At 38.3% G+C, this 24,536-nt stretch overlaps 1 protein-coding gene across 1 annotated transcript in view; it reads right to left on the bottom strand.

The window, feature by feature from the left end:
* Positions 1-24,308, bottom strand: part of LOC309574817 (neurabin-1-like) — a 41,206-nt gene extending 16,898 nt beyond the window's left edge. Inside the window, exons 1-13 of the mRNA XM_082284723.1 lie at positions 24,224-24,308; positions 21,837-23,702; positions 10,278-10,410; positions 9,760-9,880; positions 9,151-9,255; positions 8,851-8,971; positions 8,279-8,425; positions 6,486-6,539; positions 4,453-4,682; positions 2,705-2,801; positions 2,437-2,626; positions 1,503-1,654; positions 376-709 (exon numbers count right to left, since the gene is read on the bottom strand). Coding sequence (XP_082140849.1) covers positions 376-709; positions 1,503-1,654; positions 2,437-2,626; positions 2,705-2,801; positions 4,453-4,682; positions 6,486-6,539; positions 8,279-8,425; positions 8,851-8,971; positions 9,151-9,255; positions 9,760-9,880; positions 10,278-10,410; positions 21,837-23,447 — 3,295 coding nt within the window. The 5' untranslated portion in view covers positions 23,448-23,702; positions 24,224-24,308. The remainder of the gene's footprint in view (positions 1-375; positions 710-1,502; positions 1,655-2,436; positions 2,627-2,704; positions 2,802-4,452; positions 4,683-6,485; positions 6,540-8,278; positions 8,426-8,850; positions 8,972-9,150; positions 9,256-9,759; positions 9,881-10,277; positions 10,411-21,836; positions 23,703-24,223) is intronic.
* Between the last annotated feature and the right edge of the window lie 228 nt (positions 24,309-24,536).

The following is a 24,536-nucleotide window of genomic DNA, read 5'->3' as shown; positions in this document are numbered from 1 at the left end:
CTTTTTCAATTATTCATAAGAAAAATGCCAACTATTCCTACCAAATAATGATTAATAGTGACTAGGCTGATGATAATACCTTTAACCTTCTTCTAGTGACAAATATCTTAAGAGGGCATGATGAAGAAGGCAGTAATTTCCACAATACTCAGAATTCTGTATCTTGTTTAAACACTTGGATAAGGTCTGGAACCACAAAGCCAACAATGAATTTTTCTGGAAACCAGGAAATCCGTCAAGCTTACACTTCAATACATTGCCACTTACAAGGTTAGTGTTTCGCAAAAACGCATCAGGACCTTTACTGATTACATCTAAAATTTGTAAAACTTCAATCTCAAAGAATTAAAATAATAGTAAATCCTTGAGTCTTACCCTTGGCTTCTTTCCCTTTCCCTTTTGCTTCTCTTTGCTTAACATTCTTGAGATACCCTGGAGGAGAATTTGGAGTCATCTCTTCAGGAGGAGGTGAGCAAGTGGTGGGTGTGCTATTTTCGTTGTTTGGTTTGTGTACTGGAGAAGAGTGCGTGGAAGCAGAAGGACTTGACTCTAGAGGACTTTCTGTGCTTTCTCTTTTCTCAGACTTTTCACTCTTTTGATCTGGGTCATCCAGGCGTGGGAGAGGTAATTTGTCACTTGTTTCTAAGGTCTTAGTCAGGTACATAGCAGAAGAGTCTCTGTTGAGAACACTATCTTCTGAATCCTCATCCTTCAACAAAATTGAAAGTGATTTTATGATAAACATGACATATACTCATTTATTGTCTGTTCTTTTACTAGGGCAGAAATACGTGCTAAGCAAATTCCATCAGTTCAAGAAATTTTTTGAACTGACGCACTTGTGGATACAATCTAAATCACATGAAGTTGATTTTAAAGGCTGTTATCTACCTCTATCTTTCCGCACATCCCAAGTAGTATTTTTCTAGCCAAATCAGAAATGTTCTGGTACACTTTGGCCATTCCAATTCAATGCAGCCACTTTTCAGTCTACCTGAATTAGTTCAGTGTTTTCATTCTGTGGCAGGCTCTCTCATATATTGACTATCTATACCTCAATTCTTAAACTGTTTTCCAGAAACATGAGAACATTTCACTGGTATACTTCTTGTGAACTTAAATGATGCCTTAGGGAATAATGAAGCATTTCAGAACCGTTTAGTTTTCGAAGAAATTTGGTAACTAACTTGTTCCAGATGAAGGAATAACAAGACAAATTAGTACATTTCATAATATCACTGTATCACAAATCTTTCAGGAAGCAGAAGTAGCACAGAAGAAGCTTGCATAGTTCTTTGCTAACTTCAAGTTAACTGTGCCACAAAAACCATGCCAGAGTTCACATACATGATCTGAACCCAAAAAGGTTTTTTCACTTGATACAGCATAAAAATACAGTGCCTTTGGCAGAGGCTGAATGAAGCATGAACACTTACAATGGAAAATACAGGTAACACTCAACACACGTTCAGGAGCGCGTCACTATCTACCAGTGTCAGTACCTGTAGATTTGCAGTCTGTTGTCCACCCCCAAGAGATTCTTTCAGCTTTGATCGAGAAGGTGGCTGGCGTTTTACTTTCAAAGCAAGCTGAGCTTTTGCTTTGTGGGCACTGGTGTCTAATCTGGGAGTATCCCCAACAAAAGCATCAAAATCTGCAACAAATACACACCTGTTAAAAAAGTAAACACAAAACCCAGCAAAAACTGGTAGGCAAGTTCACCAACCCACTGTCCAGAAAAATATTCAGAATTTAAGTCAGACTTATTCTACCTGCTAACCACTACTATACGAAAATACTTTTTATATTATACTACACTATTTTACACATTGCACTAGCAATTTCTATTTAATTTGAAATATACTTTTACCCAACTTCTTTATTTAAAAAATAATAAAATCCAACAGAATATAATTGTCTTAAGGCTCGAAACCTGAATTCTGTTCTGAAATAGATGAAAATTTGTACCCTGAATGTGCTTTCCTAGCTTCATTCTTTAGGATGGAAACTCTTTACAAAGTAAGAATTTACTACGTATTTTAAAAATGTAATTCTCATTTGAACCTCCATCTGATATTTCATAATATTCTAGACATAAAATTACAAGACAAAAAAGTCATAGCAAGTTTGCTGTAAATTATAGCTTGAAATCAATGGGATTTTAGCTGACATATCTCAGTGTTTTAGTCCCACTATTAGTTTCACTAACAGAGAATCTGAAGAACAGTTAAAATAGTTGTCTCTCCATCTATCTCTTCTTTCCCACAACATTTAAGAAATACATTACAACAGTACTGAAAATTGACTCAGGTAAAACATTTACCCAGTCAGTATGAAACAGAGAACACTTCACTTCTCTTAAGAACAAAAGAACCTCTACACGTATAACTCCTCCTAATTTTCCTTAAGTGCAAATAAAAAAATACTACAGCTTACCAGAAACTAGCATATCTAAAGAATTTATTCTTTCTTTTATTGATTTGGTTTCTTTTTCATCGTCTTCTTTTATCTTTGACTGTTCATTAGATTGGCCTGGACTTTGACAGCCATCTTCCAATAAACTGCCACCTTCAAACACATAAGGCATTTTCTCATATGCTTTTAATTTATTTTCAAGCTCTGAAATCTGCAAGAATTAAAATTCAGGTGAGATACAACTCTCCAAGAATGCAGAAGTTTATTTCAAAATATAATACTGCTTTACTTTTTCCTGACAGATTTTCAGTTGTTCTGCATATTTCTGGTCTCTCTCTTCAAGTAGCTTTGAATGATCTTCTTCTTTCTTCATAAATTCTATTTCTCTGGTGAAAGAAATAAATACACGTCTATGAAACAGTAATATACAGAAATGTAGAAAAATGTTAAATAGAAATATGCACAACTGCATTTATTAAAAAGCATTCCATTAGTGAATAGTGACAAAAATCAGCCTGTAAGGTATAACTGATTCATTAATCTTATAATGTCATAAAATGATGTATGTATTTGTATGCTTCTACCGTCTTCAAAAGAAAATACAGATGACTGTAATTTACTCTGGGCAGAAAAAGGATGTGTGGCAATGCTTTTTCTGCAAAATTACAACCATCTCTCATTTTAAAACTGGCAGGTTGCACACACATTTAAGCCTGAAATACATGCATGATTCCAATCATTACATCTTACTTTCTTCCACAAAGATACATGCACGCACAGTGTATTTTCCTTCCAAAAGCTATGGCAAAATTCTTTGTAGGAAAATAAATTGCATTTCAAGTTTCTACTTGGTTCATCCTACAGCAATTGCAATGGCTGAGTTTTACAAAAAAGAAACAATGACTACAAGAAGGAAACAAAAGCTGCTTTTGCCTGCACCATATGGAATAACATACAAAACCAGAAAATAAGCATAAAACATCTACAACAGATGCAAAAGCTTCAGGGACAATCAAATGAGTAATGGGAATTTGCTAAACAGTGAGGGAATGGAAACTAGCACGTTAGCAGTCATCTTCACGTACTTTTGAACTTCCATGCGGATAAGCTTGGGAGGAGAGGGGAAAGGAGACCTTTAAAAAGCTCACCAAACAGCACAAAAATGTACTGTGAAAAGTAACATTTCTGGACATGGACTAAAGAGCAGAAGATCATTAATAAATTGCCTTTAAAAGTAAGTAGCAAGCAGAGAAACTGGTAACAAGAGTATTATATGCTTACAGCAACTATCAAAAGCAACGGTTGTGCTCCGTATTATTGGGACACAACTACAAATATTTTGCAATTACCTCTTGTTTAGCTAAGAGGAAAGAACATAGAACAGTTAGACACTACCACATAACAACAGCACTGGAGTCCTACATAGGTGTATCTCATTAACAATATTACTTCTACCACAAACCCTTTAACACATTGAAGATACTATTTTCATGCTGCCATTTTAGCAGCTAGATACATATCCCCAAACTTTCAATTTTTCTCAGAATTCCTTTTACTCCTCCTCCAAGATATAACTCCTAACTCAGACTAACTAAATTGCATGTATCTCACTGTTATTAAATATCCTTTGGTGCCTACTCTATCTGGAACACTGAAGTCAGTTCAAAGCTGAGGGTTTTTCACAAAGAGCAAAAAGCATCTCATGTCAAATTTCAAGTAGTCCTTCCAAAAAGTATAGATGCATTACAGCTTTTAAATTAAGTTGTTTTTAACAAGTTGTTATTGAAATATTAAATGATTTTTCCTTAGCTATGAATCAAAAGTAGCAGGAAGACTTCTGGCAAACCTTTCCAGGAGCTGGTGATGTAAGGTAAGGACGAATTCAGCATTTATAGCCCACTGCTTCCCTAAACTCTAATAAATGAAAAGAAAGTGTGTTAAGCAAATCCTATTCCCCTACGTGTTGTTGACAGCTTTCCCCAAGACGTACAAAACATAAAAGCAATAAATAGAGAGCTGGTATTTTGGGATACTTACTTTTGTTGATAATCTTTAAGCAATTTCTTGGCCTTGTTGTATTTCTTTTCAAGGGCATCACATTGTTCTTGAGTCTCTTTAAGACGCTCGTTTACTGTTTTGCATAAATTTTGTGCCTCTAACCAGTAAGTCTCTAACTTTTTAATTTTCTCTTTGCTTTCATCCAAGTTTTGCTGTAGTTGGGCTCGATTAAATTTCCACTCATTTTTTTCTGCTTCGACAACTTTTAACTGAAAAAAATTAATACTTAAGGAATTAATCTAAACTAAAAGATGAAATAAAAATTAGCTCTTGATACATATTTAAGTAGAGAATAGCTGATAATAATTACATACTTATCAGTAGTATTAAAACAGGACACTTTAAAACTAATCATATCAACTCTTCCAACTCTTGCTAATCAAGCAAGTTTAGAACTAAAACCCTGAAACCCAAGAGTCTTTTACTGCTTCCTCATTGGTATTGAGTCTTTCTAGAGAGATAAAATGATCAAGATCTTTATTACCACCTTATATTGTTTAAGATCTCAGCATATCCTAACATCCCTGGAGAGGCCTATTTTGAATACCTTCAAAGGCAACTGGAGATAAAGAGTCTTAACCTATATAAGGTAACTTCCCTGTCCTACTACTTTGCTACCAATAGCTTTTTGAATGAAGATAACATGACCAGTTGATCTTCCCTGGTAACTTTACATGACACTGGTCTTCCTAATAAATGACAGCATGTGCAGGGTTTCCTTTTCTTGAGCTAATGTACAAAACCACCAAATACTCCCTCAATAAAGGAAAGGGATGCCACCTCTTCAGCTTGACAGCAGCCACATTATACACAGCAATGTTAACATGGAAAGCTCTCGAGGCCTTGGAGGAATGAACAGGCAAGCTACAGCTTAGTTTGTCCAGGCCTCCTTCTTTGGGGCACCATTTACACTGAGGAAATCACTGCTTTTGAAGCCAGTTAAGAACACCTGCCAATGGAACAGGATGTTGAAAGGACCAAGAATTTCTTGAATTAAAAATGGGGTTGTAAGGTGTACTAATACCAACATTTTTAATAGCTTTTCTGAAATTCAGGTGGGCCAAATGTCAAGAATACTACAAAGAGGAGGAGCACTGTCAGAAATCAAAAAGGGAACTGTCTCAAGTAGCTTCATCTGCCTTGCCTTTCTACTCTCGGAGTTCTCAACAATTGCAGAGTGCATGAAATACCCTAATGGATACTGCCACTGAAAATTATTGCAAACTAAAGCACTATGCCCTCCTCACTTGCTACCTGTTCCCAGCAACGTATTGCAGCCTGTCCTAGGATACGCATTTCTGAGCAAGGTAACACAGAAAAGCAACAGCATAAAAGCTGCTCGCTCACAGTATTTTCAGAAAAAGGCCATGTACAAATCTGCATCAGTGGAAAAAGCAGCAAAAAAGAACAAGAATCCCTTTCTCAGAATAAGCAGAGGCATTGAACCAATCTTCAGAAAAAAAAAAAAAGCTGGAAAAAACTCTTTGCCCAGACCAGATCAGGAATTTGTGGAGGGAAAGATGGGAAACAGGGTAACAGAAAAAACTTTCTGGTAACAGAAAGACAGCCACAATCCATTGTCTGGCCAAATCTATTCTCAAATAAGACAAGTTCTATCCACTGATAATGTTCTTATATTTGTTTACAAGCTGTTTAATACAGTCCTCCACTATGTTCAGTTGCTCTAAGCAGTAATACTGAAGCATTCCTTTTAAAGTGGAGACTTGGGGGATGGGATTTTTTTGTTGTTTTATGTGACTTTTGGGGGTTTTTTGTTTGGTTGGGTTTTTTTTTTTTCCTTCTCTTTTTAATTTGAGCATAGCTCTTCCGCTTACAAATGTCTGTCTAGCACAACATAGAGTAGATCGTGCCTGAGGCATAAACGGATTGCTGCTTTCTGCATTCAGCCTACTCCTGGCAAAATGAGTGGCCATAAAAACAAAAAAAAATTTCCCCAAAACAAGCCACCCAACAAAACCCCCTACCAATAACAATATTTGTTGAAAACTTACTTTCTCCTTCAGTTGATTCACTTCAGCTATTGTTACTGCATGTTTTAACTGTAGCTGGAACAGATGAAAAAAATTGTATGAGCACACACAGAATTACATTTGAAAATCCTAGTTTTAAGTATTTGCCCATGATTCCCTTTTTCCTCAAACCATTGTTAGAGTGGCATAAAGTCAATGTAATTATTCATCAGTTACAGGAGAAGTAATCAGGCATTTTAATTAAAAACAGAATTTTTAAAATTACTCAAACCTCAAAAAAGTTTCACAGTACATAACCACCTGTAGTTAAAAATCTCCCATTGTTGTCTATACATAAAGAAAATGGAGAAGATTACATCAACATTTCAATGTGCCAGGGGAATGAAAAGGCAGCAATGCACTTATGAAGAAAACTGGTACACAGAATAAAATAAAAGCCTTAACAGTACTAAATATTTTTACAATCAGCACTTGAAAATAAATGTGCTGGCTTTAAGATTAAGCCATGTATTTTTACACCACAAATCTTCATAGGATTATTAGAAATCAAAAAGACTACACTTAAGCCAAATGTAAAGATTTTTTTAGCAAGTATTAATTGTTCCTTTTATCTCACTTTCCATCTGTAATCTGGAGGGATTTTTTTTTGGTCAAGGCACAGTGCACCAAACACAAATTAAAACTGGTGAATTCATGACTGTTCATTTAGATTATGTTAGTAACAGCACAGTAATGATTCCACACGAGAATATAACTGTATCCCCAGTAAATATACCACTTAAGAAGCTTCAGCCTGCTGCTATGCTTCCAAACCTAGAACAACTGTAAATGCTCTCTAGAGATCAGCAACCTGCAATTTCTACTTCCTCAATGACATCGTCAATGTCATCAAGAGAACAAACTTAGGAGATCTGCAAAATACCAATCCTTCACAAAATAAGTTGATGTAGCAACAAATAGCATCTGACAAAACAGTTTCTTTGCAGAATATTTTTCTCCTCCCAGAGTGAAAATTACAGGCACTTAAATCTACCAGAGAAGCCTGGACCCCTAAATGGTAAAGGCTGTACCATTTAAGTCCCTGACTAAAGCCCACAGTCCTGAATAAAACAAACATGCTATTTTATACAAACCCTGGGAAAAGAGAACCTGACTATTTCCAATTATGTTAAGTTGTGATTCACAGTCTGGAATGCCCTATTGGGTTTACAAATCTATTCCTTCCAAACAACACACCACAAAAATACCTTCCAAGCCAAAAATATGCCTATCTACAGAATCAAGTGCTTTTATGTATGCAGATTTCTCAGAAGACTGTAGGGACGAAACCAAGAAATTAGGTATGTATTTCTTGTCTTCCTGGAGAACATCTCACAACACCACTCAAGACCATTCAAAACAGGTGTATTTGCATGTCCCATCCCCTACCCCCCACCATGCTCTCTGCAGCTAAAGCCATTCTACTGGGCAGCAAACACACACAAAGGCCAGTGGGCCACAGAAGAACTAAGAGAAGCATCCTATCTTTCTAATGCAGTACTCAGACATAACAAGGACAGAGTTGGGGCTGGGTTCTATGGCCTGTTTCCAAGGCCTTTTAAAATTTAATTTAAATCAAAAGACCATTTAATATAAATATGCATAGGGAAACTGGATATAAAAAATTATAGAAGACCTACATTTCAATGGACATTTACCAGAGATATTTATTGGTGATGCTGGGAAAAAACAAACCCAAAATGAGAGGGAACATGAAGTAGGTTCAGATGTCCCCCAGCGCATCACAAAGAATATTTAAGAAACTGCTACAACACCTCTTTAAATTTAAGAAGAGACTGTGCTGAATCCATATCCAGTAGTAAACCAATATCTTCATTTTCAGGAAGATCAAAAACTTCTACGGATTTTCCATGTAAATGTGACTCATATGTATCCTCCTCCTCCTCATCATAGTCATCATCCTGCCAAATGAGAAAACCATGACATTCTGTAACATACACACATACTTTCGCATTATGGTAGTAGCAATAACCAAAGTCTGCAATCAAGGAATCCAAACAGCCGCAAAACTTTTCTCAACTAGTTACTACTCCTTTTTAATTTCTTATACCTATGGTAAGCGTTAAAGATGACCTGCAAACACCTTCATCAAACTTCCACAAAAGAGAGCTAAGAAAGACTTGCACAAAACTATCACATACAGCTGACAGTTAAAAAGTGTATTTTGGATTAGTGATAAAGCGATCATCACGTGTCTTGATGACAATAATGTATGAGGTATGTATTTTCCTGTTTTTAACAAGTTTCCTGTGTTACACTCCTTTTGCTTCAGTTTGATTAACCCCCCCCCATTTATTCCATTAGCACAGCATGTACGATGTTTTACCTGCTCTGTATCATCATGAACATAGTGCTGCTCGTACAGACATCTCTCTTGCTCTAAGGTCTCACTAATGAGACGGGCTACTTCACTCTCAGCCCCCGGCTTCTCTCTCCCAATCAGAAACCTACAGGAAAAAAACCAAATTATCTTGCAGCAAAAAATCTTAACATATGCTTAAGAAATGAGTTTGCTACACTGCTGCCGTCCACAACATCTTTGTAGAATTTTCATACTATGGTTTTGTTATCTCCATGAATGAAAAAGGACAAAAAGAAACTCTTATTTCACAGAAAACATACGTACCTCACTGTGCCTTTGGTGTTCTTTAGTACAGTGGCTGCAAAGAACTGAGTAACTCCCACTAGACTTATGCCATCAACCTCAACAATCTGATCATTTACTTGAATGCTGCAAAATAAATAAATACTTAGCTATCAGTTAAACAACAGTATTTTGGCTTGAAGTATTTTTGACATGACAAATATCACTTAAAACTCACTAGTATTTATAATGATGAATTCTGAGTCCATTGAAATTCATTGCTTAAAAATAGTCTCCTCTGCTACTATGCAAATCACCAATTAAAATTTACACAGTATTTGACTTGATGTTTTTTATACTATTTACACAGTGATTGGTGTTCTGGGGTGTCAACATGATTTTGTGGTACTTCTACGCATGGGCTCATTTTGAATGTTTCTCCAATGTGCTGTCAGCAGATCTACACTTAGCAAAAATGTCCTACAATAAACAACTCATTTTTTAAAATTTAACATAAAGCAGGAATGTAATATTCACTCAGCTGCATTCAGATTTTGTATTTTTATTCACAGTATTCAGCATATCTAATGAAAGCAACTGGGCTCAGTTGGAAATTTGTAAAAAGCATAATGAATTCAACAAAAAACTCACCGTCCATCCCTCTGAGCAGCTCCACCATCTGTTATTGTTTTTACAAAAATACCTAGTTTTTCCAGTCCCTGATCAGCACCAACTCCCATTCCAATGATACTGATGCCCAGACCCCTGTCACCTAAGGGATTCAAAAATCTAACATTAGCTGCACGACACATGATGTAACAATTAACAGTACTGAGTTCCTTCAAAGCGTTCCCAGTCCTTCAACACAAAAGATAATGGAAATTCACTTAAAAAAAGAGAAAAAAAATAGAACATATTTCATATATAGATACTGCTTAAAGCTTTTTTGTCCTGTAGCCTTCCTAATTTCAATTCAGTATGACAATCTGCACTTAGTAGAGGCCCATCCAGTTAACACTCACTAAATTCAGCAGAACTAGCCACAAGTCAAAGCCAAGACCCATACATTCAAAATCTGAAGACTTAAATTCAGGGAATATACAGTTTAAAATGTTTTTATCTTTTGTTCCCATAGTATCTCTTGCAAATGTACAAGGCTTGATTTGCACCTTTTTCAATTTCCACAGGAAACACTTCCATTTTTTCCACCCTTTTCTCAAGTTCATACTCAGCTGAGGCTGCCACAGGGTCAACTTCTTCATTACGTCTATCATAGTCTTCATTTGAGTAAGTACTGAAAACCTAAGAAATGGAACAGAAAACTTTTTAAATTTCTTCTCACCTCCTTTCAAACATCATGCAATTTAAAGACAACCAGTAAGGAAATTAAAGTGGTATTTTCAGAGATCTCATTTTCTAAACAACCATCAATTTAATAAATATTGCTGTTGTCAGACAGTTTCCAGCTTGCACAGAAGTAAAAGTTTCAAAACAATTATTTTAACAGATTTTATCTTGCAAATGCACCAAATAGTTAAAAGAAATCAGTCAGCTCCTCTTTGATATCGTGTGACTTTTTTTTTAGGACTACATTCCACCAAATCCTTCCTCTCTTCTCCCTCCCCCCACACCATCTGCCAATTGCAGTATTTCAAACAGATGTAGTTTTCTCATTTTGCAAGGGAATCACGCAGTTTCCCAGGAAAAGGAAATGCCTTGCTACATACATTACTATTTTTAGTAATCACTCCAGCTGAGTTTCTGAATTGTTAAAAATAAAAGATAAACAAACAACACAAATTAAGACAGAAATCTATAAAGGAAGAATAAGCTACATGTAACAGGGCTAATCTTACATATCAGCATGTTCATTAATTGTATTTACATTAATAAGTTAGAAAAAAAAGGAAAAATAATATAGCACCCTCATTTATCTCAAGAAATAAGGTTTATCTGCTAAATGTTTTGCAGGCACGGAATGTTTTATTCAACATCACTGTAAGACAAAAAACACAAATTGCAGCTGCAGCAGCCATTCCCCTAATCAAGAACATGCAGCGCTGACACGAAGTTCATTTACACTGGCTTACAAAATTTTTGCAACTGTTGTATTTTCTGCTAAGCCTACCTAGACAGGTAACTGTAATTATGTAAATACAACAGTACTAACTGTAATCAACATTTTCCCTGTGAATTTACACTAGTATACAGCTTTAGCCCTGCAGAGCAGTAGCCTCAGACACAGAAAAATGGTCATTGAAACATTATCAAAAAGCAACCAATGTAATTCAGTATTTCCCACGAGGAGCCTACTGCTTCACCTTCAGACTACAGCTGGAGATCAGTGTCACCAACTCTTCCCAAACCCTGCAAAACATCTACTCCAGAAATGAGGCATGGCCATATAGTCAGTCCAGCAAGAAAGCAAGACTAGATCCACTTGGCTAAAAGGGAAGAAATCCACTCTCAAAAGTTTTATGTCTTCCACAATAAAAGAGCCTTCCTTAAAAGCTGTTCTTCCGAAGCCTTGCATAAAGGCTTTGCATAAAGGTTAATAAACAAACTCCTTGTGACTGTCATACAGACACCAGTAGGCAACAACTGGACACAGACAACAAGGGTCACACTTACAGTATGTCTTCCATGAACTTTATAGAAAAAATCTGCAAAACAGACAAAGAAAACCATCTAAATGGTCTTACTCTATCACTATCAGAAAAAAAGTGGCCAAGTTCTTTAAACTAATCACCCTCCTCAGCCCCAAATCACTAAACAGGATATGCAGCAGAAGCATTTCATGGAGCATTATTCTCTCTTTGGAACAAGACCAGTCTAGTTTGTTTACTTTTCACCCCAATCGAAAAAGCAGTATCTCCAAAAACACAGTCAAATTATAATAAGATTAATTTTAAACTAATAATAAAAGGCAGTTCATGAGTAGACAAATAGTAACTTGTTAGTGAGAATATTTAATTTGAGGACAAATCAAATACCAGGGCATGAAAAAAAAAGTATAAATTAGTATACCTATCATCTAGTATTAATGGTACAACTAAATTTTAAAAAGATCTCTTAACTATCAAATGGTTGAATGAGCAAAATGTGGAGAATGGCAGTAGTTCATTTTGGAGACAGCAACAACTGTATTTTCTTAGTTCTTTACGACTCAGTGGTCTAACAGAGCAGAAGATGATGCAAGCAGTTACTATCTACTGAAGAATCACATTACCACAGGGATGACTAGTTCCTTGCACAACAATTTATAAAGTGCTGGAAATCTGGGGAAGCAAAATTGCACCATAACAACAGCATTATGTATTCTGCAATTCCTGGGCCACCAGCATTAAAATATCCCTGGAAATTCTAAAAATTATTTCTTATTTTTCCAGCTTAAAAGTAATAGTATTGTACTTGGGAGTCTCATGGAATTTGCTCATTTTTATACAAAACTGATCATAGGAATTGCTCATCTGCCAGAAGCAGATAATAGAATTTAAAACTAGTGGTCCCTTAGATGTCAGCGATGTTTATAATTGTTATTAATAAAATAATAGCATAAACATATCTATACAAATGAAGACTACTAATATTTATGCATACTAGCTTTCTATGAAGAGCCTATCTGAAATCAATTCTGAGGAATCCACTAAGAGAAAGAATTTATACTTTTGCCTTAAAGTGACAGATGACAAGTGTATGAGAACATCTGGATAACATTCTAAAAACCATAACCTCACAACTAAAAGCATATAGCCCCATTTCAAAATAGTAACAACACACCCCTCTCTAAACTTCAGAAAAATAATTCTGAGGAAAAGCATAAATTTACATAGAATAGAGGAAACGCAAAACTTATAACCAGAAGCCAAACACTGCAATAACAGAAAGAAAAGCAAAAGCAAACTATAAAAACTATGACTAAAGAGTCAAGGGTAGAAGACAGAAATTTTTATTGTGTACATGTGGAATCATAACATTGTGTTCATCTTTTATGAGAGAGAAAAAGTAAAAATGTTGATATTAATATAGAAAATACAGAACTGGTCAGCAAGCTGTTCTTGCCAAGCAGCAAAAGTAACATTTAAACACAGTTAAAACGTGGATAATAAATAATACAAGTTCACAGTTTAGAAGACTGATGAGAAAGCTAAACATGTCCATCCCTGCATCGTGCCTGGCAGGGTTTAGTCACTAAATCTAATGCATTACAGACAAAAGAAATTCTAATCTTACTATTCAGAAGTCACTGCTAGCTAGAGACTGTAAAATTATTAATGTGCAACTGGTATTTTTAAAAGATATATTTTAGCAAACACAAATTATTGTCTCAGCATAGGGGAAACCAGATGAATTTTACAGTGGAAACCATGTGAATTTCACAAACCTTTTACTGTAGCTTGTTATATATCCAGGAGGTTACCCTAACATTACTAACTTTTGGATCCTGTCAAGCTAATAAATGGCAAAATGCTATCTGAAAAAAAATTTTTTTTTCACTCAGGACCTTCTTCCTTCAGAATGGATACAATTAATTTGAATCCAAAACAGTTCTGACAGAGGGCTGAATTTTTAAGAATTATTTGAATTGTTAAGGCACATAAATTTTCAAATATGCTTAGTGCTTGAACAGCATATATATTTATCTGGAGAGAAAATTAGCTGCATTCTTCACACCAGAAAAATTAATCACTTTTTGAATGCAAAAATTGGTTTTGCATCTTCTATGAAGACGCTAATCTAGCCATCCTCAAGACCAGCACACAAAAAACACCAACACAGCCTACTGTGTAAAAGATCCTACTGTTCAGCTCCTGTAACTGTTACAGAACTAAAAATTTCCTACAGCATGTTAGTGCTAACACAGAAAATAGAATTATCACAGAAAAACAACGACCTTCACATACTTCAAACTCTTCACAGAACAGAAGAAGGTCTACTTAAGTACGATGTCAGTTTTAGAAGAATATTAATTACTTAGAGGACGAACACTAATTTACCATGTGCTTGCATGAAAGTGCTAGAGAGTAATAAAATACAGTCCAAGGACCTCCACTCCCAACATTCATTTCTAAGTACATAGATTTGTTTGTGCCTAATGAAAAGCAGAACATTACAAAAGTAATTAAACAGTCAGATTAGGAAATCAGGAACTACCCAAAAGGACTTCCAACTAATTAGAATGGAAGCAACATCAACATCACTTTAAAGTTCTCATGTAATCCTGCAGTATTTGCTGGAAAGCCTCACAACACCTGCGCAGGCAGTTTAAGCAACACTGAACATCTGAGAGAGGCCCTGAAGTTTACTGATGCCCTGCCTGGAGCACACCCAGCCAGGACCACACCCCTTGGTTCCTGCTTCTGAAACACAGCTCTTGCTTCGAACGTGCCAGTTTACTGACACTCCATAAAGCCAAACATTCAAAACACAAGTTAAAGCTCAGGGAAAATTATCCAATAGCAAATAGTTTCAGCTTTCCAAATTGAGGCCTTTGTGATGCCTGGCAAAATGTGAAGTGTCCATGAATAATCATTTGAAATAGTAGCACGGAGGTAGGACTGAACCATAATGTACACCTTACAGTTTACTCTTACAATCTCCCTCTTCTGTTCAAGCAGACATCTTGTTACCGCTACCTTATTCTTCCCTCTACTTCCAAAAGCCACATGGTTAGTATTTTATTAGCACTACTTTGTATATTTTAAGTAAAAATTGCATATATCCAATTTAACTCAATTCATGCCATATGATGATAGAAGCAGCAAAGAGAAATACCTTGCTTTATTTTATTTATTAAATACTCACACCTTTACTCTTCTTCAAAAAGTTTTCAGAATGGTTGGCAACTGTTAAAGGTTGATATTATAAACCATTATACTGTTACCCAGCAGGTGGACAGGCAGGCTGTGCACACTTATGTCCTTGTTCTTTCAGCTCTGTATGACTTAGTCAAAAACTCCAACCAAGTCAGTTTACAGAAAGGCAAAAGTGCAATCTTGCTTCAGATACACAATACAGACAATTTCATATAGACAATGTAATCCTAAATAAACCAGTTTTTTTACCAGTCCCATAAGTCTCTACTTAATTCTCAATACAACCAGTAAAATTTATTCCTTAGTTCTGTTTTTCACTTCAGGAACTAAATCACTGTAGCCTGCTAAAGAATAACACAGACAATATGGTATCTACTTCAGTCAGGTTATGCTACCTACTCGAGAAGGAGAAACATTCACTTTCAGGTATTTAATTTTTAAATCCCAGTGGAAAAAATATTAAAGACAAAGAAAATAATCCATTCAGATTCAGCGCACCGATTTTATTTCATTTCAGATATTCAGAGAAGAAGTTCAGAGATAATCCATGATCTCCATCTGCAGAAGAAGAGCTCTGTCATGACCTGGTTGTACTCCTCCAGCAACTCAAGGTGAGGTGGCATTGCTCTCTGACTGACAAAAAGACTGAAAGGCTCCAAAATAAATAACATATGACCAGAAGAAGCAAAAACTACTCATAATACTACATAGAAGGGAGCAAAAAAACCTCTTAGCTCCTGAAAGACTTTGTATATGAAGAGAGTGATTCAGTTATGAACCTCTGTAAACTTCACAGGTGTCTTGGTACCAACAGTTTATGCCTGGTGATCCACACAGATACACATGTATTTATTTAGTATTCACCAAAACAAAAATCCTGACCTGACCAAATCTAAACAGAAAGCAAATTGGTATGGGGAATTTTAAAAGAACAGCAGTGAACACAAAAATAGTCCACCTGTTTTCTAAAGACCTTAAGAAGAAACAACAAAATAACCCTTCCATACCAGATCAACTCAATTAACTAATCTGCATTAATACTGTCATTAGCAATCATCAATACCCCAGATCTAAAAAAAAGGGTCAATTCACTACACCAAGTCACAACAGAGAGTGATGAAAGAAAATGTCTGAAAAATAAATCTAAAGCATTTGCCATTGCATAACACTTTCCTACTCAATAAAAATATAAGAACCCCATAAAAAACTCTGCACGATCCTCATGATCTCAAGATTACAAAACATGTACTCAGAAAATACAGGCAAGCATCTTTTTACTGATGTCCTTCTTAGTGTTCACCTTCCTTTTTGTTAGAATTATATGAAAAGGGATAATTTATTTTTCCATCTCTCCACAGGTAAACTACAAAAAAGTTTCAGCTACTGCCTGTTCATTCTTTACCTGGCTAGGTTATGTATTTTCACATGCTAATAACAGTAATTATCATCAAAAAAGACACTGAATCTTTCAGCAACTTAACTGCTGAGCTACTGAACTTGTCTCCTGTAAATTTGCTTATCTTTGTTGACCTCCACCACCTCCTCAGTTTTTCTTCTGTCTTCCATGAAACCCTCCAGTACCTCATATTCATCTCCTTTTCTCCCTCCTGTTCCCCACAGCTATTCTCAGAGCAAAAGACAACACAGGCTGGGCATACATAGTGATCAGCTAACATTAAGCCAAAAAGAACAAGTAAACTAAGCTGCAGCCCTGTCATCAGTGAGTCCATGAATATGCAACTCTGATACAAGTGCTAATTTTCCACAAACCAATCTGTACTTCAAAATACCTTTAAAAACCCCTTTCTCCTTCCTGTCAAATCCAGGTGAAATTGCTAGAAGTTAGAAGCTGGAGGGACTGAAAAGTGAATGAGTGAGGACAGGCTTTTTTCCAGAGAGCTGAACAACCACCATAGAATCAAAAAACAAGGACCATAAAGGCATCAGAAATACTCGACACAGAGCTCTGTAACACAGGTAAACCTATACACGGAATTAAATGCACTTAGGCTTAATAAACATTTAACTTATATGAATACTGAACTTTCAATAAGGGTTTAAAGATTATCTTTTCTCAAAAAAACCCCAAACCCACAGAAAGATTTTGTATGTGTGTGAAAATACATACTTTCTTCCTCCAGTTATTATCCATGTTTTTAACTTCTCATACTGTTCAGTATAAGTTGCAGGAATGCCATACTCTCACACGCAGGCAGAACAAAACAAGATTATTTTTTGTGAAAAGTCACTGAAAAGTACTGTGGAGAGACTGAGATGAAAATATGAAGAAAAGCTGTTTTGATGTTAAGTTACAAATGTTACAATGTTGATAAACAGAGCTTCAAAACAATTAAAATCTATGACTTTAAACAAACAAATTGTCATTGGAAAAGATCCCAAAGTAAAATGGAAAAACATGTTATTTGTGTCAAGAAAAAAAAGATTAATTCCCACACATAAGTCAATTTTGTTTAACTCTAGTCTCAAATCAAATCTTTATTTTCCTTCATCAACCCTCACCAACATTACACATTTGTTTCTAATGCCACAGAAGTATTTTACTGAAGTGCTTGAGCAATGGCTGACAAACAACTGACCAGCCATCAATTCTCCAATTACCAAAGAAACTACAGTGTTTGGGTATCTCCAACCAGTTAGTGTATTTTGTATCCCTTTCTGTGTACGACATCCTAAGTACACAAGTGAACAGTTCAAAAATCAGAGGATGTAGGAAGCTGAAGCACTATGCTACAACACTGTCTTAAAACAGTATTCGAGAGTCTACACACTGATCTAGAAAATTTGTGCATCTCCTATAGGCATTTGCAAGTATGCTGTCATACAGAAAATCTAATTCAAGGGTTATGTTCATTTAGTTCTTCATTAACTTCCACAGTAAGCAGTTTTATACTAAAAACGCTGAAGAGTAGGACAGGCTGAACAACCCTACCATTTGTGCCCAGCTATACATAAAACAGCTTTATTGTGATGTGCAAGACAAATGGCAGTATTATGCAGGATTTCCATACTCTCAGAAGCAGCTGAAACTTGACTGGTTAGGTCAACACACAAACTGTGAAACTGCTTTCAGGTTCCTTATGAAATAAATTTATGCTCAGCTGTGAAAATATGAAGGTTTCGGGCTTGTTCTGTTTACTTTTTAAAACTGTTTTCTTGACTAAACCATCTTAAAATATATTACTAGTCACAAAAAAGCGGGGAAGAGACACTCCCAGGCAACATAAATTAGATACCACTGATAAGTGAACAGAAGCAAACAGCAAACACCAGCTGTACTATCTTTTCAGCTTACCTGAGCTATAGAATTTCTAAGAATCATAAATATCATTGCAGAAGTTAGTCACTGTGCCATTAAAAGTTTTGAGAACAAAGTTCGACTCGGTCAGAGGTGAAAACATCTCAAGAAATCAATTTGAAAACAAGCATTTGTTTTCTCAACAGAAAGTTTCAAAATTACAAATACCAAACAGCACTCAGTCATTACATTTATGTTAATTAAAGCCTTTCAAGGTAATAACATAACAGAAAGCAAGTTTGATGTCTACAGTACAAAGGCAAAATGAAATGTAAAGGGGTGACAGCAGAGTTACCTGATGTTATTTGCATTGTGTGTAATGCTGATTGTTTACACAGTTTACTCAGACAACTTTAAGACAAAGGCAAATTCAGTTCCTTCGCAAACACCTTGGACAGCTAAGTGTTCTTTACATTCCTTACTGGCTTCATATGTAGCAACAAGAGACTAAAAACTGCTCATGTACCATAACACACACCCAGGCTGCAAAGCTCTGCTAGTAACTGTACATACGTATCACTCTCTGAACTACTCCAGGAGAAACAAGAACTGAGATAAAACGTTCCTTAGGGTCTGGAATGATCAAACAGCAACAGGACTTAGAGAGCCTGGTCACCCATAGCAGGTAAGAAATCCCATATGTCATTTCTTTTTAGAAGTCTCATCTGTGCTTGCTTTCACAGGCACAGGGCAACACAAAATAATGGAGTATTTGTGTAATTATGTTCCATCTTTCCTGAAATTATCAGATCAAATTATGTTCTCAAACCCTCCTACAGATGTCAACAATTATGGATCTCCATCACGGGTCAGATGCAGTGCTAACAGTGTTAGCTACCTTATATACCCCCTGGGAGCTCCACAGTCTTCTTATTTTACTCAAAGGCCTTGCCAATTTTAGAACAGACTAGAAGCTTTGAAACAGAAATTTCAATCAAGTTCTCTTTGTTGCAGCAGCATAAATGCTGTTTTTAAGGTGCCTATAAGTTCTATCCATTACCTACAGACATATCCAACTTCCCTTTTGTGTATTTCAAATACAATGGTCAAAGCTCCATCACTGCAGAACACTGAAGATCTGAGAATGTGCGTTTTCTTGCCCAATACATTCTGAACGTTTTGAATTCTTCAACTCTACCTGCTAAACAGCGACTGCAAGAGATGTTGACGGTTTCTTTGTAATCACTAGAGAGGTGCAGAATGAAAGCAGCAAAAATGCAAGGGCAGCCTGGCCTTGCTCAGGAGCATCTATGAGGAGGAGAATCACAGACCTTCTCTCGTGGCTATGAATGTCTGAAAATGGCACTGACATTTTAGCCAAACTTGTTAGTCTAAATAAAGCTGAAAAAAGAAGCTACTATGATACATTTCTCACTATGGCACTGCTCGAAGCTGTGGTGGGGACCAGAAATAATCTTTTAGCTACCACTTAAGATTTTTTTCTCTTCCAATTTAAGATGCACCAAAATCTATGAAGAAAGGGACATTTCTTTCTGTGAGGCAAAACTGCGATTTTCTAAAAGGTTATTGAGATATTAAAAATACACAACTAAAGAAAATTCTGGGTGAGCACAAAAAAAGTTGGAATTCTTCATTTCAGAGTAGAAAACCCAAAACCCATGTGACCAGGACTTATTCCCACTAAGGATCATAGAAAACATGAAGCAAAATGGTAGACATGGGAACAGAAATCATTGCTTAGGCAAAAGGAACAAAGGGGGGAAACCTATTGAAAATGACATACAGAAAGAGATCCTTATACCCAATATAGGAAAGATACAGTCAAGTTTCACTAAAAAGGGATAAAGGAAGGCAAGTGTCACAAGCTTCAATTTAAGGGCCTTAAAAAGTATCTTCAGTGACCATATTGCTATTAAGTACAGTTTATTCTGCCAATCCAAGTGGGGCATTATGGCAAGAACTATGTTATTTTTCACTGAAAACTCGTAACAGTTGCTTCTAACCGTTCATCTCTCCGTTGTGTAAATGATAATCTGAGACAGGTCGGTTCCTGCGGCTTTCAGAGAAGCAGCTATAATTGAACAGTGCTTGTTACCAAACCTGAGTTTTGTCTACACGAGAGCTTCCATCACAGTTGGCACTGAGATCTCTACCAATGCTTTCATCTATATGTGGAATAGACATAGCAGAGAAAGCTGAAGTCTGTTAACAGCCACTGCTTCAGTAGGATATCAGCAATGATCAGTAAAACCCTGCCTACAGCAGAAAGTCACTCAACACACATTTACAGCAGACTCTACACGGCACTTTGCTCAGATACTGAGTGCACAAACGCATGTAGAAATGGACTGATGCCCCTCCGGCTCTCTCCCAGCCCTCACCAGACTCATTATGCAGTTTTCAATAGCAGCACTCTCCCCTTCACTGCTCCACGTCACCACTACAGCAATATCAACTAGAAGAAAGCCATATAAAGTCAGCCTGTCTTCGAAGAGACTATAAAAAACCCCACATGCAACAAAACTCACATTTTGCCAATTTTTTTTGCCACAGTCAAAACATTTTCTGGGGTAACAGCACCGGTGTGTGTTTAGCAAGCTAGGAAATTAAAGCTTTCTACTCCGGGAAGTTCAAGAGTCAACAAAATTTTTACATCCCTCTGACCAGTAAAAGTGAGCCCTGACTCTCTACGAACAAAGTGTAAAAGCTGTTTATTAAAGATGGTATCTTTCATTCATGTAATAGTAAAAGAGAAGTATCCTGAGGAAAGCCTGGACAGTTTCCCATTCCGTCCTGGTCCATGTCTCCCAATTCTCCTTCCAAAGTTTAAGAAAGACTAGAGTAATTCAAGTCTGCAAGAGACTATGGGTAAACTTAGCTTGAGTTGTGGACTGACTTATTTGTGAGTATTTTTGGTGGGGGAAGATTAGACACATAAATCTTTTTAATTTGTTAAAGTTATAACTTACAGTACTCCTCATTATCCAGTCTGCCCTCTAACTTTTACTTCTGCAACTTCATAATTCCAAAACACTCATGTTAACACTCCTAGATCTTAGTACCAATCAGTAATAAAACCAAACAATGTACACATGGTTATTACTGGAGCAAATTCTAGAATCTTAAAATACAAGAACCAGTCATTTAATATTTTCTTATAGTTAATTCCATAAATGAATCTGAAGTTGAATATGAACGTTTTCTAGGGGGGGTTTTGTTGTTTTGTTTGGGGCTTTTTTAAAAACTTTTGTGCCAGAAGGAAAACTGAAAATAATCCTTCCTAATGCAATACTTCAATTTTAAACAAATGAAGGCAAGTATTAAAGGTCATGTGTTTGTATCTACTCCTAAAAGATTTATGCTCCTGAAAAAGTCCAACAAGTAAAATCTCATGTGCTTCACTACACTATCTTATGAAGCAGCGGTAATTGAGAAATCACTTGTGACTAATTAATAAATTTTCTGAAGTTTTAACTTCTCTCATACTTGGTGTTGAATACAACCTGTAAACTTACACTTCTTAAACGGTTTTTAGAAGTTTAAAAAACCCCCCACGAAATCTATTTCCTGGGTACTTTTGACTGCAAAACAATTAAAAAAAAAAAAAAAAAGAAAGAAAATTCAAATGTACTTACTTTGATAGGAGCTGTTGAGAACTTGACTTTTCGGTCTGGCTCTGGATCTTCCTCTTCAGAAAGTCCAGGAAACTCCTCATATTCACTGTCATACATATATTCCTCCTCTCTCTCCAAAATTTCTTTGCCTTCAGGATCTTGGTTTTCTGGCTCTGTATCCCTGTCATCAGCAAAAGCTGCATTCTCTATTCCAAAATCACTGAAGTCCTCACTTTGCTTTTCCAACACTTGCTCCTCTTCTTCAGTATCCTCTTCCTGCTCTACAACACGCTGTACTTGTGCAACTGGACCATCTCTTACAGACATCCCATCTCTTTCTTCTTCCCAGTCGGTCTTGCTGCCATCCATATACTCTTCTACCACTTCCAAGGCATAGTCGCTTCTCTTCCCTTCCTGTACATGACATAGGAGCTTCTGATTCTCTTGATCAGTGTGATCTTTCTCCAAACCTTCTTTTTCATGCCCTGAGGTTTCATCTTGTGCAGCCAGCTCTGTGCAAGCACCCTCTGTGGGAGAAACCCAGGAGGAAACATTATCTGATGTCTGCTGAGCCTCCTGACCACGCACACTGCCCATATTCCACGGGCTCGTCTCAAGTACCAGTTGCTCTCTTTTGTCTTTTCCAAGTGCCTTGCTCAGCTCATCTCTGCAGATCCCAGGCTCTTTGGGGAATGCACCCTTCTCCAGACATCCTTCAGCAACAGCAGACGAATTCAAACTCTGCTGGCCTTTCAAAGGGTCCTGATTTGGAGAACTATCATTTTTGGAAGTTTCTTTGGATTCTTCAGTATCACTGTCACCCAGAAAGCTTTCCAGCCTCCTAGAAATGGGCCCTGCATTCAGGAGGGAAGATTTGGAACCACTATTAGAATGTTGCTGCTTCAACTCCTCATTACTTTGATTTTCAGCTTTCTCCAGTGCAACTGGAAGACTTGCTTCTGTATTAAAACTGAAGTGGTCCACCACACTGCTGCAATCAGAAGCTGAACCATGTCTCCTCTTATCTTCACTTCTTTCACATTTGCTGGGGGAATACCTGTCCACTGAGCTCCGTTGCTTTATATTTCTCTCGAAGAGCTTCCTGGTCTCTGAAAATTTTTCTGCCAGGGCAACTTTGTCCAAGTCTGCCTCATCGCTGCTACGGATGACTTTGTCAGCAGCAGAAGACACAGAGAGTGAATCCACAGGACCGCTGCTGGGGCTGGTAGTTGTATTAAGAAGATTATTTTTTTGGACAATGAGAAAAGATGGACTACCTGGAGAAGATCCATACTCTGCTGCCATGGCCCGGCTGATTAGTTTGGTCTCAGCAGGTGGACTGCTTTCACAAGAGGTTGTGGAGGAAGAGCTTCCCATTTGCAAAAACATATTTTTGATCTTGTGTACTCTATTGCCGTAAGTGGCAGCTCTGCCTCGACTGTGTGGGTCACTTCCCCCTCCATTGGAAGAGGTGCTCAGCTTCTGATGCAAGCCTGTTTTGTTTGAAGTATTATCAGGATTGTTTACACCATCAAAAGAGCATTTGATAGCATGGAAATCAGATTTGTAAGCATTTCGGTGTGGAGAAGCACTTCTTAAAGTCCTTTCCCCCTTGCCTTCGGTTTTCATCATTGTTGAAGAGAAAGCTCTCTCCACTCCTTAAGAAGAAAGGGAAGAACGACTCCCTAGCACAAAGCTTCCACTCTCCAACACCAGGCAGTGTAGATCCCACAGAAGATCCCAAAAGCAGCCTTTCACTCAGCCAGCCTCCCCGCTCGCACTGAAATGGAACGCAGGGGACTCTACGTGGAGAGAAAGAAATCAAAGCTCGTGAATGGCCACATCGGGTGCTATCCCCAGCGCGGATCGCGGTATCCGGAAAGCCATCTGCAGAGAGACAGAGAGTTTCCATTAACTCGGGGCCTCGCCGGCGTGTGACACGAATCCGAAACTCGGGGTGGGAATCGCAGTCCAAGACCTCCCTGCGGGATAAAGCCCATTGTGTCCTCCGGAACGCAAGGACCCAGCTGCTCCCCGGGCACCGACCTGGCGGCTCTGGCGGGGGGATGCGGCGGCGGCAGGCGGCCCCCCCGCCACCTCCGGCTGCCGCCCCTCCGCTGAGGGCCGTCCCGGGCTGGGCCAGGCCGGGTCGGGCGGCGGGGGAGGGGGCAGCGCCGGCCCTTCCTGCCGCCCGGGGGAGGCCGGGCCCGGGCCGGACCCCGAGCAAGCACCGCGGCGGGGCGGGTCGGAGGGGCCCTGGCGCCCCGCGCCGCCCGGAACGGGGAAAGCCACAAGTTTCGGCCCCAAGTTGGGGCTTCCCCGTGGCGGCGCTTCTGCGCCGCGGGGCCTGTGGGGCGCGCAGCGGAGCCGCCCCGGTACCTCGCCCCAAACTTTCCGAGCCAGCCTACCTGGGGGCGGGGGTCCTGCCGCCTCCTTCCCCTCAGCGTTCCCGGCCGCCCAGCGGCCGCGCGCACCACGCCATCATTATCCGCCAGCACAGCCGCCCGCCTTTCCTCCCTCCCTCCCACCCCCCCGCCCTACCGCCGCCGCCGCCCCGCGCTCCTCACTCCACCTTCCTCCCGCCCCCGCGGCGCGCTCCGAACCGCCGCCCGCCCGCGCCGCTCCCCGGCCTCACACTGCTCCGCGCCCTCCTCCGCGCTGTGTCTCGGGCCCGCCCGCGCGCGCTCCCTCCCTCGCTCGCACACAAAGAGAGGGAGCGGC

Source organism: Coloeus monedula, assembly GCF_965178545.1.
Source record: "Coloeus monedula genome assembly, chromosome: 7".
NCBI lineage: Eukaryota > Metazoa > Chordata > Aves > Passeriformes > Corvidae > Coloeus > Coloeus monedula.
Note: the sequence above shows the minus strand (reverse complement) of the source record. Positions and strands in the feature narration are given on the sequence as shown.